Genomic DNA, 17,345 nt, shown 5'->3' with positions numbered 1-17,345 from the left:
GGGGTGACCTGATGAGACTCGGGGAGGCCCAGCGGTATCCCTGTTGGATGCGTCCGCGGGCGGTTCCCAGGCAGCGCCATTGACTGCAGCTCTTTGGTTTTTCTAGGATCACAACACAGGAGGAAAAGATCAGGAAAGATTGGGAAGAAGACTGGGAGACGAAAGAGGAGCCCAAGAGTCCGAAGTCTGCACCCCCGAAACGGCGCAGCCCCCCAGCAAAGCACAAGGGTGAGCACAACTCTATGGCAGCCATATTGGTAACGGACGAAGCCCCGAGAGTCACAGATCTCCCCCCCCGCAGCGGGCCGCTCCGCACTCCCCGCTTTCATTATTCGCCCCCCCCCGTCTGTCACCATATTTTCCTCCTTTCTCTTCAGCTGGTGGGAAAACCGTACAAGATGGTGGCCGGACGCAACACGCCAAGGTTGGACGTCCCTTCTGTCTCTTCTCTCTCCAACATTGTTTTCGCCTCTTCTCCCCATTTACCCGTCTTCGCGCCCCTCCTTGTTTATCTTCATGTCCCCCCTTCTTCCCGGTTTCCCTCCTTTTACCTTCTCCTGTAGCGGTCTTATCCTGACAGCCGGAGCCCCGTGTGCCGCGGACAGGGCAGGATGATGCACAGGGGGCATTTGCCCCGGGCGTGAGGGTGGGCCGTCTTACACAGGACGATTATCGGTCAGACTATCGCTGTCGCGGGATTGGTTCAGGGATAATTTGTTTGTCATTTAGATCGTAGAGGCATGAAGACCGGCCGGCAACCGGCCCATGTAATGACCGATGAATGACGGCCTGTTTACTGTGAAGAGGAGCGTAGCTGGACTGATACCCAGCGCCCCCCGCCTCACTGAGCCATCTGAGGTAGCTGGAACAATCCCCAGCGCCTCCCGCCTCACTGAGCCATCTGAGGTAGCTGGAACAATCCCCAGCGCCTCCTGCCTCACTGAGCCATCTGAGGTGGCCCGAACAATCCCCAGCGCCCACCGCTTCACTGAGCCATCTGAGCTGGCCGGAACAATCCCCAGTGCCCATCACCTCACTGAGCCATCTGAGGTGGCCGGAACAGTCCCCAGCGACCCCCCGCCTCACTGAGCCATCTGAGCTGGCCGGAACAATCCCCAGCGCCGCCCCGCCTCACTGAGCCATCTGAGCTGGCCGGAACAATCCCCAGCGCCCCCTGCCTCACTGAGCCATCTGAGATGGCTGGAACAATCCCCAGCGCCCCCCGCCTCACTTTGCCATCTGAGGTGGCCGGAACAATCCCCAGCGCCCCCCGCCTCACTGAGCCATCTGAGCTGGCCGGAACAATCCCCAGCGCCCCCCGCCTCACTGAGCCATCTGAGCTGGCCGGAACAATCCCCAGCGCCCCCCGCCTCACTGAGCCATCTGAGCTGGCCGGAACAATCCCCAGCGCCCCCCGCCTCACTGAGCCATCTGAGCTGGCCGGAACAATCCCCAGCGCCCCCCGCCTCACTGAGCCATCTGAGCTGGCCGGAACAATCCCCAGCGCCCCCCGCCTCACTGAGCCATCTGAGCTGGCCGGAACAATCCCCAGTGCCCATCACCTCACTGAGCCATCTGAGGTGGCCGGAACAGTCCCCAGCGCCCCCCCGCCTCACTTAGCCATCTGAGGTGGCCGGAACAATCCCCAGCGCCCCCCCACCTCACTGAGCCATCTGAGCTGGCCGGAACAATCCCCAGCGCCGCCCCGCCTCACTGAGCCATCTGAGGTGGCTGGAACAATCCCCAGCGCCTCCCGCCTCACTTTGCCATCTGAGGTGGCCGGAACAATCCCCAGCGCCCCCCGCCTCACTGAGCCATCTGAGCTGGCCGGAACAATCCCCAGTGCCCATCACCTCACTGAGCCATCTGAGGTGGCCGGAACAGTCCCCAGCGCCCCCCCGCCTCACTGAGCCATCTGAGCTGGCCGGAACAATCCCCAGCACCCCCTGCCTCACTGAGCCATCATCTCTTGGGTGGCTAGAACAATCCCCAGCGCCTCCCGTCTCACTGAGCCATCTGAGGTGGCTGGAACAATCCCCAGCGCCCCCCGCCTCACTGAGCCATCTGAGGTGGCCGGAACAATCCACAGCGCCCCCCGCCTCACTGAGCCATCTGAGGTGGCTGGAACAATCCCCAGCGCCCCCTGCCTCACTGAGCCATCTGAGGTGGCTGGAACAATCCCCAGCGCCTCCCGCCTCACTTTGCCATCTGAGGTGGCCGGAACAATCCCCAGCGCCCCCCGCCTCACTGAGCCATCTGAGCTGGCCGGAACAATCCCCAGCGCCCCCCGCCTCACTGAGCCATCTGAGCTGGCCGGAACAATCCCCAGTGCCCATCACCTCACTGAGCCATCTGAGGTGGCCGGAACAGTCCCCAGTGCCCCCCCGCCTCACTGAGCCATCTGAAGTGGCCGGAACAATCCCCAGCGCCCCCCGCCTCACTGAGCCATCTGAGCTGGCCGGAAATATCCCCAGCACCCCCTGCCTCACTGAGCCATCATCTCTTGGGTGGCTAGAACAATCCCCAGCGCCTCCCATCTCACTGAGCCATCTGAGGTGGCCGGAACAATCCCCAGCGCCCCCCGCCTCACTGAGCCATCTGAGGTGGCCGGAACAATCCCCAGCACCCCCTGCCTCACTAAGCCATCATCTGTTGGGTGGCTAGAACAATCCCCAGCGCCCCCCGCCTCACTGAGCCATCTGAGGTGGCTGGAGCAATCCCCAGCGCCCCCCGCCTCACTGAGCCATCTGAGCTGGCCGGAACAATCCCCAGCGCCCCCCGCCTCACTGAGCCATCTGAGCTGGCCGGAACAATCCCCAGCGCCCCCCGCCTCACTGAGCCATCTGAAGTGGCCGGAACAATCCCCAGCGCCCCCCGCCTCACTGAGCCATCTGAGGTGGCCGGAACAATCCCCAGCACCCCCTGCCTCACTAAGCCATCATCTGTTGGGTGGCTAGAACAATCCCCAGCGCCCCCCGCCTCACTGAGCCATCTGAGGTGGCTGGAGCAATCCCCAGCGCCCCCCGCCTCACTGAGCCATCTGAGCTGGCCGGAACAATCCCCAGCGCCCCCCGCCTCACTGAGCCATCTGAGCTGGCCGGAACAATCCACAGTGCCCACCGCTTCACTGAGCCATCTGAACTGGCCGAAACAATCCCCAGCGCCCACCACCTCACTGAGCCATCTGAGGTGGCCGGAACAATCCCCAGCGCCCCCCGTCTCACTGAGCCATCTGTGGTGGCTGGAACAATCCCCAGCGCCCCCCGCCTCACTGAGCCATCTGAGCTGGCCGGAACAATCCCCAGCGCCCACCGCTTCACTAAGCCATCTGAGCTGTCCGGAACAATCCCCAGCGCCCACCGCCTCACTGAGCCATCGGAGGTGGCCGGAACAATCCCCAGCGCCCACCGCCTCACTGAGCCATCTGAGCTGGCCAAAACAATCCCCAGCGCCCCCCGCCTCACTAAGCCATCTGAGGTGGCCGGAACAATCCCCAGCGCCCCTCACCTCACTGAGCCATCTGAGGTGGCTGGAACAATTTCCAACGCCCCCCGCCTCACTGTGCCATCTGAGGTGGCCGGAACAATCCCCACCGCCCCCCGCCTCACTGAGCCATCTGAGGTGGCCGGAACAATCCCCAGCGCCCCTCACCTCACTGAGCCATCTGAGGTGGCTGGAACAATCCCCACCGCCCCCCGCCTCACTGTGCCATCTAAGGTGGCCGGAACAATCCCCACCATCCCCCGCCTCACTGAGCCATTTGAGGTGGCCGGAACAATCCCCAGCGCCCCCCGCCTCACTGAGCCATCTGAGGTGGCCGGAACAATCCCCACCGCCCCCCGCCTCACTAAGCCATCTGAGGTGGCTGAAACAATCCCCAGCGCCACCTGCCTCACTGAGCCATCTGACCTGGCCAGAATAATCCCCACCGTCCATTGCCTCACTGAAACATCTGACCTGGCCCGAACAATCCCCAGCGCCCCCCGCCTCACTGAGCCATCCTAGGTGGCCGGAATAATCCCCAGCGCCCCTTCCTCACTAAGCCATCTGAGGTGGCCGGAACAATCCCCAGCGCCCCCCCCCCCCCCCCCCCCCTCACTGAGCCATCTGAGGTGGCCGGAACAATCCCCAGCGCCCCCCGCCTCACTGAGTCGTCTGGGGCAGCTGTCAGGATCTTTCCCGTATACCAGGGTCCTGACTACAGGGCTTGTTGCCCACACTGCTGTTATTTGGGGGGCTTCGTAATATTACCAGTGTTGCCTAATGACCTCACCCTCGCGGGGGAGGCACCAGGTTCCGTTCACGCGGATAACATTACGGTCTAGAGGCTGAAAGCTGCCGCGGTGGCCAAACGTTCACCCAGTCGGCGATGGATGGTCACCAGCCTTCCCATGATCCTCTGCTGCCCCGTCACAGCGGCAGTCTGCAGTGTTGGCGCCGCTCATCTTCTCCATCTGTCATCATATTTAGCATTCGGATGGTTCTACCGATATGAAGGGAAGTTCCCGACTCTGCGGAAGGTAAGACCTGCGCTGCGAGTTGTGCCGCCCGTTCTGACAGTGCCGGTATAACCTGAGCTTTAAATGTACCGCCTGGAGTCCTGATGACGAGCAGCTGCATGTGAGCATGGCCTAAGACTCCTCTAGTCCGGCTCCGCCGTACGTGCCTCCATACCGCCTCCTCTAGTACTGCACCGTACGTGCCTCTGTACCTCCTCTAGTACTGCGCCGTACGTGCCTCTGTACCTCCTCTAGTACTGCGCCGTACGTGCCTCTGTACCTCCTCTAGTACTGCGCCGTACGTGCCTCTGTACCTCCTCTAGTACTGCGCCGTACGTGCTTACATACCTCCTCTAGTACTGCGCCGTACGTGCCTTTGTACCTCCTCCTCTAGTACTGCGCCGTACGTGCCTACATACCTCCTCCTCTAGTACTGTGCCGTACGTGCCTCTGTACCTCCTCTAGTACTGCGCCGTACGTGCCGACATACCTCCTCTAGTACTGCGCCGTACGTGCCTCTGTACCTCCTCTAGTACTGTGCCGTACGTGCCTCTGTACCTCCTCTAGTACTGCGCCGTACGTGCCGACATACCTCCTCTAGTACTGCACCGTACTTGCCTCTGTACCTCCTCTAGTACTGCGCCGTACGTGCCTGTGTACCTCTCTAGTACTGCGCCGTACGTGCCTCTGTACCTCCTCTAGTACTGCGCCGTACGTGCCTCTGTACCTCCTCTAGTACTGCACCGTACGTGCCTCTGTACCTCCTCTAGTACTGTGCCGTACGTGCCTACATACCTCCTCTAGTACTGCGCCGTACGTGCCTCTGTACCTCCTCCTCTAGTACTGCGCCGTACGTGCCTCTGTACCTCCTCTAGTACTGCACCGTACGTGCCTACATACCTCCTCTAGTACTGCACCATACGTGCCTACATACCTCCTCTAGTACTGCGCCGTACGTGCCTACATACCTCCTCTAGTACTGCACCATACGTGCCTCTGTACCTCCTCTAGTACTGCGCCGTACGTGCCTCTGTACCTCCTCTAGTAGTGTGCCATTCGTGCCTCTGTACCTCCTCCTCTAGTACTGCGCCGTACGTGCCTCTGTACCTCCTCTAGTACTGCACCGTACGTGCCTCTGTACCTCCTCTAGTACTGCGCCGTACGTGCCTCTGTACCTCCTCTAGTACTGTGCCGTACGTGCCTCTGTACCTCCTCCTCTAGTACTGCGCCGTAGGTGCCTCTGTACCTCCTCCTCTAGTACTGTGCCGTACGTGCCTCTGTACCTCCTCTAGTACTGCGCCATACGTGCCTACATACCTCCTCTAGTACTGCACAGTACGTGCCTCTGTACCTCCTCTAGTACTGCGCCGTACGTGCCTCTGTACCTCCTCTAGTACTGCGCCGTACGTGCCTCTGTACCTCTTCTAGTACTGCGCCGTACGTGCCTCTGTACCTCCTCCTCTAGTACTGCGCCGTATGTGCCTCTGTACCTCCTCCTCCTCTAGTACTGTGCCGTACGTGCCTCTGTACCTCCTCTAGTACTGCGCCGTACGTGCCTCTGTACCTCCTCTAGTACTGCGCCGTACGTGCCTCTGTACCTCCTCCTCTAGTACTGCGCCGTATGTGCCTCTGTACCTCCTCCTCCTCTAGTACTGTGCCGTACGTGCCTCTGTACCTCCTCTAGTACTGCGCCGTACGTGCCTCTGTACCTCCTCTAGTACTGCGCCGTACGTGCCTCTGTACCTCCTCTAGTACTGCGCCGTACGTGCCTCTGTACCTCCTCTAGTACTGCGCCGTACGTGCCTCTGTACCTCCTCTAGTACTGCGCCGTACGTGCCTCTGTACCTCCTCTAGTACTGCGCCGTACGTGCCTCTGTACCTCCTCCTCTAGTACTGCGCCGTACGTGCCTCTGTACCTCCTCTAGTACTGCGCCGTACGTGCCTCTGTACCTCCTCTAGTACTGCGCCGTACGTGCCTCTGTACCTCCTCCTCTAGTACTGCGCCGTACGTGCCTACATACCTCCTCTAGTACTGCGCCGTATGTGCCTCTGTACCTCCTCTAGTACTGCGCCGTACGTCCCTACATACCACCTCTAGTACTGCGCCGTACGTGCCTACATACCTCCTCTAGTACTGCACCGTACGTGCCTACATACCTCCTCTAGTACTGCGCTGTACGTGCCTCTGTACCTCCTCTAGTACTGCGCCGTACGTCCCTACATACCTCCTCCTCTAGTACTGCACCGTACGTGCCTACATACCTCCTCTAGTACTGCACCGTACGTGCCTACATACCTCCTCTAGTACTGCGCCGTACGTGCCTCTGTACCTCCTCCTCTAATACTGCACCGTACATACCGTCTCCTGCTCCTCTGCGGTCTTCTCCTGCTCTCGGCGTCATTTTGCTCCTATTGGCTGATCCCTCCCTACTGCCGTGCTCCCCGCCGTGGCATTCTCTATCTTGTTGGCTTCTGTGCACCGCATGACATGTGACCTTATCCATGTGCATGGTGTGACCCGTGTGCCGTGTGACCTGCGCTGCGTGCCTCGCGCCACCACCGTGTCCTGTGACCCTCAGAAAGGGAAGGAGCGGAAGAAGTCGGAGGCGGAGCTTCTGTACGAGCAGCGGAAGAGCAAGAAGGAGGTGGAGTTTGAGCAGAAACTGGCGAAGGAGAAGGAGGAGATGCTGGAGAAGGAGAAGCAGCTGAAGATCAGCCGCCTTGTGCAGGAGGTAACGGCAGGGGGCGGTCCTGGGGGCGGTCCTACCTGCATGTCAGTCATCCGCCCATTGGACTCCTCACCTCTGATTGGCTGCATTTACGCGGGCTAACACTGTATTGGTTCAGGATACTCGCACCGTTGTCGCACTCCTAAAACTAGGATTAGCTGAGCGTGCGCTGCGTTTTGAGAGGGACGGCGCATCATATCGCGGCGGGGTTCACGGGCGTGGAATGTGCGTGTTCAATTGGAAAAAATGAGAAAATTGCATGGTGCTCCCATGTACGTGATTACCTGCCCCGTGGCGGATAACAGTCCCCCGCGTGGAGGCGATCGGGGGCAGAGGGGGGTGGGCAAGGGATGAGGAGGCCCTTAGTGGTGGATTGGGGCATGGAGTGAGGTATGTGGAGGCGTGTCGGGGAAGAGGGGGATGGGCAAGGGATGAGGAGGCGCCCGGGAGTGGTACTCAGGAGTGAGGTATGTAGAGGTGCTTGGGGGCGGAGGGGGGTGGGCAAGGGATGTGGAGGCCCTCGTGGGTGGGGTGGGGCATGGAGTGAGGTATAAGGAGGAGTCCCAGTGGTGAAGGGAGGTGGGCAAGAGATGTGGAGGCCCTTAGTGGTGGGGTGGGGCTTGGAGTGAGGTATGTGGAGGTGCTTGGGGGCGGAGGGGGCTTGGCAAGGGATGAGGAGGCGCCCGGGGGTGGTGCTTGGAGTGAGGTATGTGGAGGTGCTCGGGGGCGGAGGGGGCTTGGCAAGGGATGAGGAGGCGCCCGGGGGTGGTGCTTGGAGTGAGGTATGTGGAGGTGCTCGGGGGCGGAGGGGGCTGGGCAAGGGATGAGGAGGCGCCCGGGGGTGGTGCTTGGAGTGAGGTATGTGGAGGTGCTCGGGGGCGGAGGGGGCTTGGCAAGGGATGAGGAGGCGCCCGTGGGTTGTGCTTGGAGTGAGGTATGTGGAGGTGCTCGGGGGCGGAGGGGGCTGGGCAGGAGATGGGATGCACTTGGGGTGGTGCTTGGCATGAGGTATGTAGAGGCAGTCTGGGGGAGGGGTCTTGAGGTGTGAGGTATGTTGGGGGGTTCGCCTGTCTTGCAGCGGTGTGTCGCCACGTCTGGTGGGGCGCAGATCACCCGTCACTAATCTCCAGTGTTCCTCTGCACGAGGTCTCGGAGACGGAGCGAGAAGATCTGGAGGAGTCGGAGAAGGTCCAGCACTGGGTGGAAAGACTCTGCCAGACCCGACTGGAGCAAATCTCCTCTGCTGAGAGCGATGCTCCTGAGGTAATGGAACCGCTGCCGATCCCCAAAGGGGAGGAGCTAGAGCTGTCTGTGTGTGGGTGTATACTGGATGCCCATCAGCCATAACATTACAACCACTGACGGCAGGGGTGTTCCTGGTATGTAGTGGTTAGTACCTACAATGGGTGATGGATGCCCGGGGGTCATTGTTGTGGAGTGAAGCTCGCCCGTCTGTAGGGTATTACTGATAACGTTCCAGCTGGCATCTGATCACACAAGCATTGCAGCTCATCATGTATGGGGCTGACAGCAGGCCATAGTGCCCATGTGACCCTTGTCCGCTGCCCAAAGTCCCTGCAATGGGCAGCAAAGCATCTGAACTGGAGCAATGGAAGACGGTGGCCCGGTCCGAAGAATGCAGTAGGGTATATACTGGGCACCTTGTTCTGTATATCTGGGCTATCGGTGTAGGATGTAGCGTGTGCACGGATATATAGCATGCGTGTAGATGTAGCGTGTGCTGTTACTCATTACCCGTTTGTTGCTTTGACCAGGGAGCCGCTGCAGGAGGACATCCGCCTGTTGCCGCTTCTCCTCCTCCGGCTGCTCCTTCCACCGGCACGGTGCGCAGATTTGTTGGCGGCCTCCAGCTTCACACCACCGATCTGGATGATGTTCAGTTAGAGGACAGCAGTCGCTGTGTTAAGCGTCCGGCTCCTCCGCCGCCATCACTACACCTGATGTCTGCATCCCCCAACATCACCATGAGGAGGAGCGCTCCGCCGCTTCCAGCGCCGCCCTCCAGGGCTTCTCCCATTCAGCCCACATGGATGCACTTGCCCTCTCCTGCAGCTCCTCCACCATCGCCCCGGCCGCCGCCGCTGCCCTTCTCTGAGGAGCTAAAAAGCTATAAAGGAAGAAGAGCGCTGCGGTCCTCCAACCCCGAAGCGTTCCACCCCCCCAGCCCAAAGGTCAGTTCTCTGTAGATGATGGGGTTGGTTTAGTGCTGTACCAGGGCGGCGCAGGAAGAAGAGTCACCCTGGACACGGCAAGAAAATAAAGACCCACGGAGGGTTAGGCCCCCTGTCCACGGGTGAGGCGGAATATCGCTAGGGGGAGGGGGGGACTGTCAGTTCTCTGCGGTGAGCCTACCTGACGGATAATCGCGGCAAATCGTGGCATGCTGCGATTTAAGTCCAGCGAGCGGAGAATCGCTATGACTCTCCATTTGTGGACAGGGGGCAGAGCTTTCCATAGCAACGCTATGAAAAGCGTGCACTACGTTACCCGCGGCAGGATTATCACCGTGAGTTACGCAATGCCAGATCGCCCGTGGACAGGAGCCCTTAATCAGAGAGCAGCCATTCATGAGAACTTGGGAAGAAAAGCTGAGGCCTTCTGTGAATGTGTCATATGAGCAGAGCGCAGCAAGAGGCGTGTGCGGAGTGGGCCGTGCAGCGAGAGGGGTGTGCCATGTGTGGAGCGAAACGTGCAGCGAGAGGGGTGTGCGGAGTGAGCCGTGCAGCGAGAGGGGTGTGCAGAGCGAGCCGTGCAGCAAGAGGGGTGTGCGGAGCGGGCCGTGCAGCGAGAGGGGTGTGCCATGTGTGGAGCGAAACGTGCAGCGAGAGGGGTGTGCGGAGTGAGCCGTGCAGCGAGAGGGGTGTGCCATGTGTGGAGCGAAACGTGCAGCGAGAGGGGTGTGCGGAGTGAGCCGTGCAGCGAGAGGGGTGTGCAGAGCGAGCCGTGCAGCAAGAGGGGTGTGCGGAGCGGGCCGTGCAGCGAGAGGGGTGTGCGGAGCGGGCCGTGCAGCGAGAGGGGTGTGCGGAGTGAGCCGTGCAGCGAGAGGGGTGTGCCATGTGTGGAGCGAAACGTGCAGCGAGAGGGGTGTGCGGAGTGAGCCGTGCAGCGAGAGGGGTGTGCAGAGCGAGCCGTGCAGCAAGAGGGGTGTGCGGAGCGGGCCGTGCAGCGAGAGGGGTGTGCGGAGCGGGCCGTGCAGCGAGAGGGGTGTGCGGAGCGAGCCGTGCAGCGAGAGGGGGTGTGCGGAGCGAGCCGAGCAGCGAGAGGGGTGTGCAATGTGTGGAGCGAGCCGTGCAGCGAGAGGGGTGTGCGGAGTGGGCCGTGCAGTGTGAGGGGTGTGCCATGTGCAGAGTGAGCCGTGCAGCCTGAGAATTGTGCCATGTAAAGAGTGGGCCATGCAGCGAGAATGGTGTGGAGTGGGCCGCGTAGCAGGAGGGGTGTGTAGAGTGAGTAGCGCAACAAGAGGGGTGTGCTATGTGGGGAGTGGGCCGCGCAGCGAGAGGGGTGTGCCATTTGCGGAGTGAGCCGTGCAGCGTGAGGGGTGTGCAATGTGGGGAGTGGGCCGTGCAAGGAGAGGGGTGTGGGGAGTGGGGTGTGAGGAGTGAGCCGTGCAGCGTGAGGGGTGTGCCATGTGCAGAGTGAGCCGTGCAGCGAGAGGGGTGTGCAATGTGGGGAGTGGGCCGTGCAAGGAGAGGGGTGTGGGGAGTGGGGTGTGAGGAGTGAGCCGTGCAGCGTGAGGGGTGTGCCATGTGCAGAGTGAGCCGTGCAGCGAGAGAGGTGTGCAATGTTCGGAGTGAGCCGTGCAGCGAGAGGGGTGTGCCATGTGCAAAGTGAGCCATTCAGCGAGAAGGGTGTATGGAGTGGGCCGTGCAGCGTGAGGGGTGTGTCATGTGCGGAGTGGGCCGCGCAGCGAGAGGGGTGTGCCTTTTGCGGAGAGGGGTGTGCGGAGTGGGCCGTGCAGCGTGAGGTGTGTGCCATGTGCAGAGTGAGCCGTGCAGCAAGAGGGGTGTGCCTTGTGCAAAGTGAGCCATGCAGCGAGAGGGGTGTGCGGAGTGGGCCGTGCAGCGAGAGGGGTGTGCCATGTGTGGAGCGAAACGTGCAGCGAGAGGGGTGTGCGGAGTGAGCCGTGCAGCGAGAGGGGTGTGCAGAGCGAGCCGTGCAGCAAGAGGGGTGTGCGGAGCGGGCCGTGCAGCGAGAGGGGTGTGCGGAGCGAGCCGTGCAGCGAGAGGGGGTGTGCGGAGCGAGCCGAGCAGCGAGAGGGGTGTGCAATGTGTGGAGCGAGCCGTGCAGCGAGAGGGGTGTGCGGAGTGGGCCGTGCAGTGTGAGGGGTGTGCCATGTGCAGAGTGAGCCGTGCAGCCTGAGAATTGTGCCATGTAAAGAGTGGGCCATGCAGCGAGAATGGTGTGGAGTGGGCCGCGTAGCAGGAGGGGTGTGTAGAGTGAGTAGCGCAACAAGAGGGGTGTGCTATGTGGGGAGTGGGCCGCGCAGCGAGAGGGGTGTGCCATTTGCGGAGTGAGCCGTGCAGCGTGAGGGGTGTGTCATGTGCAGAGTGAGCCGTGCAGCGAGAGGGGTGTGCAATGTGGGGAGTGGGCCGTGCAAGGAGAGGGGTGTGGGGAGTGGGGTGTGAGGAGTGAGCCGTGCAGCGTGAGGGGTGTGCCATGTGCAGAGTGAGCCCTGCAGCGAGGGGTGTGCCATGTGCAGAGTGAGCCGTGCAGCGAGAGAGGTGTGCAATGTTCGGAGTGAGCCGTGCAGCGAGAGGGGTGTGCCATGTGCAAAGTGAGCCATTCAGCGAGAAGGGTGTATGGAGTGGGCCGTGCAGCGTGAGGGGTGTGTCATGTGCGGAGTGGGCCGCGCAGCGAGAGGGGTGTGCCTTTTGCGGAGAGGGGTGTGCGGAGTGGGCCGTGCAGCGTGAGGTGTGTGCCATGTGCAGAGTGAGCCGTGCAGCAAGAGGGGTGTGCCTTGTGCAAAGTGAGCCATGCAGCGAGAAGGGTGTGTCACGTGTGGAGTGAGCCGTGCAGCGAGAGGGGTGTGCGGAGTGGGCCGTGCAGCGAGAGGGGTGTGCGGAGTGGGCCGTGCAGCGCCATCTCTTTTATATAGGGAGGGGACGGGACAAGATGCTGGGCAGCCGCCATGTTGGTCTGAGGAGTCTTCGGATTGCTTATACATGACTCTCCGCAGGTTGTCAGGAACACTTCAGACGTCAGTAAGATCTCCTCCTCTCCCAGCAGTCCTCTGGTACGTGGGGGTCGGCGGCCATGTTGTGCAGTGGTGTGCAGTGGTGTGCAGTGCTTTTGGGATGTGTCTCCATGGGGGTTTCACATCTTTTTCCTTTGTCACCGCGTGAACCGCAGCAGTTGGCTCCGAGTCCCCCGTCGCAGCGCCGGCTGGCCACGCCCATGCCCTCTAAGCCCGTCTTATTACCTCCAGACGCCAACTTCATTCTCAGACCGGCAGTGAAGCCTGACCCCCTGGTGAGTCCCTGGGGTTCGTGGGGGCGATGAGGGACCCCAAGTCTGTTCTCATTTACTGGGGTAATGAAAGCAGCCGTGCGCAGGAGGCGGAGCCAATTGTGGTTTAATACGACGAGATGCTATACGGTCTTCGAGGGGGGAGGGAGAGGTTGGTGGGCACTTCTCTTAAAATTGATTGGCCCAATTCTGCGGCGGTACCTGGGGGTCCTCCACAGAGGGCGGTCACAGCGGTGGTCAATAGTGACTAGTCAGATGGCACCCCGGGGTCGGCGGCTCGTACGCTCCTGCCCTCGGGGGGACTGGAGTCTATAACCATGTTTCTATTCTGCAGCAACCAGAGATGTTGAAGCGGATGGTCGTCTACAACTCGTCCTTCCGGTCTAATAAGAGACAAGTAACACCTCCTGGGGGGCCGTGGCCCTTGCTCTCTGTTACCTCTTGCTCTCTGTCGCCCCTGAGGGGGCCGTGGCCCTTGCTCTCTGTCACCCCTGGGGGCTGCGGCCCTTGCTCTTTGTCGCCTCTGGGGGGCTGCGGCCCTTGCTCTCTGTCGCCCCTGGGGGGCTGCGGCCCTTGCTCTCTGTCGCCCCTGGGGGGCTGCGGCCCTTGCTCTCTGTCGCCCCTGGGGGGCTGCGGCCCTTGCTCTCTGTCGCCCCTGGGGGGCTGCGGCCCTGGCTCTCTGTCGCCTCTGGGGGGCTGCGGCCCTTGCTCTCTGTCGCCTCTGTGGGGCTGCGGCCCTTGCTCTCTGTCGCCCCTGGGGGGCTGCGGCGCTTGCTCTCTGTCGCCTCTGGGGGGCTGCGGCCCTTGCTCTCTGTCGCCTCTGGGGGGCTGCGGCCCTTGCTCTCTGTCGCCTCTGGGCTCTTGGCCCCCTGTACTCATGATTTCATGATGAGATCCGCCGCGGCGAGGAGGCGGCCGGAGCCCGCAGCGACCAATCAGAGATCGGCTTTGATTTCTGAAGCGTGGGCTCTGATTGGCTGTTCTGGGTCTTGCGGGGGCTGGGGGTGATGGGTCGGCACCTCTTTCCCCACTATTATGTTTCGGCTCTCGGCTGTCAGGTGTTTGACATTTCTCTTCCCCGTTTCCTGAGTTCTGCACTAACGATGGTCTGTCTCTTTATTGAGGGATTCCAGAAGTACGTGGAGGACTTTGACCCCTACACAATGGTGAGTACCGGAGACCCCCAAATAAAGCCCGTCCTCCGCGTGTATGTAATGCCCCGTCCCCCCAATGTGTGTGATGCCCCATTCCCCAGTGTATTTGATCCCCTTTCCCCCGGTGTGTGTTTGTATCTGATCCCCCGTCCCCCGGTTTGAGTGTGTGATCCCCCGTCCCCTGGTGTGTGTGTGATGCCCTCTCCCCCGGTGTGTGTGTGTGTGTGATGCCCTCTCCCCCGGTGTGTGTGTGTGTGTGATGCCCTCTCCCCCGGTGTGTGTGTGTGTGTGATGCCCTCTCCCCCGGTGTGTGTGTGTGTGTGATGCCCTCTCCCCCGGTGTGTGTGTGTGTGTGTGTGATGCCCTCTCCCCCGGTGTGTGTGTGATGCCCTCTCCCCCGGTGTGTGTGTGTGTGTGATGCCCCGTCCCCCGGTGTGTGTGTGTGTGTGTGATGCCCCGTCCCCCGGTGTGTGTGTGTGTGTGTGATGCCCCGTCCCCCGCTGTGTGTGTGTGATGCCCTGTCCCCCGGTGTGTGTGTGTGTGAGGCCCCGTCCCCCCGGTGCGTGTGTGTGTGTGAGGCCCCGTCCCCCCGATGCGTGTGTGTGTGATGCCCCGTCCCCCGCTGAGTGTGTGTGATGCCCTCTCCCCCGGTGTGTGTGTGATGCCCTGTCCCCCGGTGTGTGTGTGTGTGAGGCCCCGTCCCCCGTAGAGTGTGTGAGGCCCCGTCCCCCCGGTGCGTGTGTGTGTGTGAGGCCCCGTCCCCCCGGTGCGTGTGTGTGTGATGCCCCGCCCCCCGGTGCGTGTGTGTGTGATGCCCCGCCCCCCGGTGCGTGTGTGTGTGATGCCCCGCCCCCCGGTGCGTGTGTGTGTGATGCCCCGCCCCCCCCGGTGCGTGTGTGTGCGATGCCCCGCCCCCCGTTTTGTGTGTGTGCGATGCCCCGCCCCCCGGTGCGTGTGTGTGTGATGCCCCGCCCCCCCGATGCGTGTGTGTGATGCCCCGCCCCCCGGTGCGTGTGTGTGTGATGCCCCGCCCACCGGTGCGTGTGTGTGTGATGCCCCGCCCCCGGTGCGTGTGTGTGTGATGCCCCGCCTCCCGGTGCGTGTGTGTGTGATGCCCCCCCCCCCCCGCTGCGTGTGTGTGTGATGCCCCGCCCCCCGCTGCGTGTGTGTGTGATGCCCTGCCCCCCCGCTGCGTGTGTGTGTGATGCCCCGCCCCCCCGATGCGTGTGTGTGTGATGCCCCGCCCCCCCGATGCGTGTGTGTGTGATGCCCCGCCCCCCCGATGCGTGTGTGTGTGATGCCCCGCCCCCTCGCTGCGTGTGTGTGTGATGCCCCGTCCCCCCCGCTGCGCGTGTGTGATGCCCCGTCCCCCCCGCTGCGCGTGTGTGATGCCCCGTCCCCCCCGCTGCGCGTGTGTGATGCCCCGTCCCCCCGGCTGCGCGTGTGTGATGCCCCGTCCCCCCCCCCCGCTGCGCGTGTGTGATGCCCCGTCCCCCCCCTGCTGCGCGTGTGTGATGCCCCGTCCCCCCGCGCGTGTGGGATGCCCCGCCCCCCGCTGCGCGTGTGTGATGCCCCGCCCCCCCCCGATGCGTGTGTGTGATGCCCCCCCCCCGATGCGTGTGTGTGATGCCCCGCCCCCCCCCCCCCCGATGCGTGTGTGTGATGCCCCGTCCCCCTGGTGTGTGTGTGTGATGCCCCGCTCTCAGTTGTGTGTGTCTGATGCCCCGTCCCCCTGATGCGTGTGTCTGATGCCCCGCCCCCCCGGCATGTGTGTGATGCCCCGTCCCCCCGGCGTGTGTCTGATGCCCCGTCCCCTGGTGCGGGTGTGTGTGATGCCCCGCCCCTCAGTGTGTGTGTGTGTGATGCCCCGTCCCCCGGGGGTGTGTGTGATGCCCCGTCCCCCTGGTGTGTGCGTGTGTGTGATGCCCCGTCCCCCCGATGCGTGTGTGATGCCCCGCCCCCCCCGGCGTCTGTCTGATGCCCCGTCCCCCCGGCGTGTGTCTGATGCCCCGTCCCCTGGTGCGGGTGTGTGTGATGCCCCGTCCCCCCATTGCGGGTGCGTGTGATGCCCCGCCCCTCAGTGTGTGTGTGTGTGATGCCCCGTCCCCCTGGTGTGTGCGTGTGTGTGATGCCCCGTCCCCCCGATGCGTGTGTGTGATGCCCCGTCCCCCCGATGCGTGTGTCTGATTCCCCGCCCCCCCGGCGTGTGTCTGATGCCCCGCCCCCCCGGCGTGTGTCTGATGCCCCGTCCCCTGGTGCGGGTGTGTGTGATGCCCCGTCCCCCCATTGCGGGTGCGTGTGATGCCCCGCCCCTCAGTGTGTGTGTGTGTGATGCCCCGTCCCCCTGGTGTGTGCGTGTGTGTGATGCCCCGTCCCCCCGATGCGTGTGTGTGATGCCCCGTCCCCCCGATGCGTGTGTCTGATTCCCCGCCCCCCCGGCGTGTGTCTGATGCCCCGCCCCCCCGGCGTGTGTCTGATGCCCCGCCCCCCCGGCGTGTGTCTGATGCCCCGCCCCCCCGGCGTGTGTCTGATGCCCCGCCCCCCCGGCGTGTGTCTGATGCCCCGCCGCCCCGGCGTGTGTCTGATGCCCCGCCCCCCCCGGCGTGTGTCTGATGCCCCGCCCCCCCCGGCGTGTGTCTGATGCCCCGCCCCCCCCGGCGTGTGTCTGATGCCCCGCCCCCCCCCGGCGTGTGTCTGATGCCCCGCCCCCCCCGGCGTGTGCCTGATGCCCCGCCCCCCCCGGCGTGTGCCTGATGCCCCCCCCCCCCACCCCCGGCGTGTGCCTGATGCCCCCCCCCCCACCCCCGGCGTGTGTCTGATGCCCCCCCCCCACCCCCGGCGTGTGTCTGATGCCCCCCCCCCCACCCCCGGCGTGTGTCTGATGCCCCCCCCCCGCCTTGTGTGTCTGATGCCCCGTCCCCCCATTGCGGGTGTGTGTGATGCCCCGTCCCCAGTTGTGTGTGTGATGCCCCGTTCCCCGGTGTGTGTGTGTGATGCCCCGTTCCCCGGTGTGTGTGTGTGATGCCCCGTTCCCCGGTGTGTGTGTGTGATGCCCCGCTCTCAGTTGTGTGTGTGATGCCCCGCTCTCAGTTGTGTGTCTGATGCCCCGCCCCCCGGTGTGTGTGATGCCCCGTTCCCCGGTGTGTGTGTGTGATGCCCCGCTCTCAGTTGTGTGTGTGATGCCCCGTCCCCCAGTGTGTGTGTGTGATGCCCCGCTCTCAGTTGTGTGTCTGATGCCCCGCCCCCCGGTGTGTGTGATGCCCCGTCCCCCGGTGTGTGTGTGATGCCCCGCCCCCCGGTGTGTGTGATGCCCCGCCCCCCGGTGTGTGTGATGCCCCGTCCCCCGGTGTGTGTGTGTGATGCCCCGTCCCCCGGTGTGTGTGTGTGATGCCCCGTCCCCCCATTGCGGGTGTGTGTGATGCCCCGTCCCCCGGTGTGTGTGTGTGATGCCCCGTCCCAAGTTGTGTGTGTGTGAT

The 17,345-nt window shown here is 63.2% G+C and overlaps 1 protein-coding gene across 1 annotated transcript in view; it reads left to right on the top strand.

Moving 5' to 3' along the window:
* USH1C (USH1 protein network component harmonin) overlaps nucleotides 1-17,345 on the top strand; it is an 87,109-nt gene that overhangs the window by 25,929 nt on the left and 43,835 nt on the right. Inside the window, 9 exon segments of the mRNA XM_066583719.1 lie at nucleotides 107-228; nucleotides 4,471-4,520; nucleotides 7,079-7,231; nucleotides 8,375-8,491; nucleotides 9,004-9,420; nucleotides 12,426-12,482; nucleotides 12,599-12,718; nucleotides 13,050-13,112; nucleotides 13,840-13,881. Of these exon segments, the coding sequence (XP_066439816.1) occupies nucleotides 107-228; nucleotides 4,471-4,520; nucleotides 7,079-7,231; nucleotides 8,375-8,491; nucleotides 9,004-9,420; nucleotides 12,426-12,482; nucleotides 12,599-12,718; nucleotides 13,050-13,112; nucleotides 13,840-13,881 (1,141 nt within the window).

This window comes from Eleutherodactylus coqui, chromosome 11 (assembly GCF_035609145.1).
Source record: "Eleutherodactylus coqui strain aEleCoq1 chromosome 11, aEleCoq1.hap1, whole genome shotgun sequence".
NCBI classification, from domain to species: domain Eukaryota; kingdom Metazoa; phylum Chordata; class Amphibia; order Anura; family Eleutherodactylidae; genus Eleutherodactylus; species Eleutherodactylus coqui.
The sequence above is the reverse complement of the archived record's forward strand: the minus strand, read 5'-3'. Positions and strand labels throughout refer to the sequence as shown.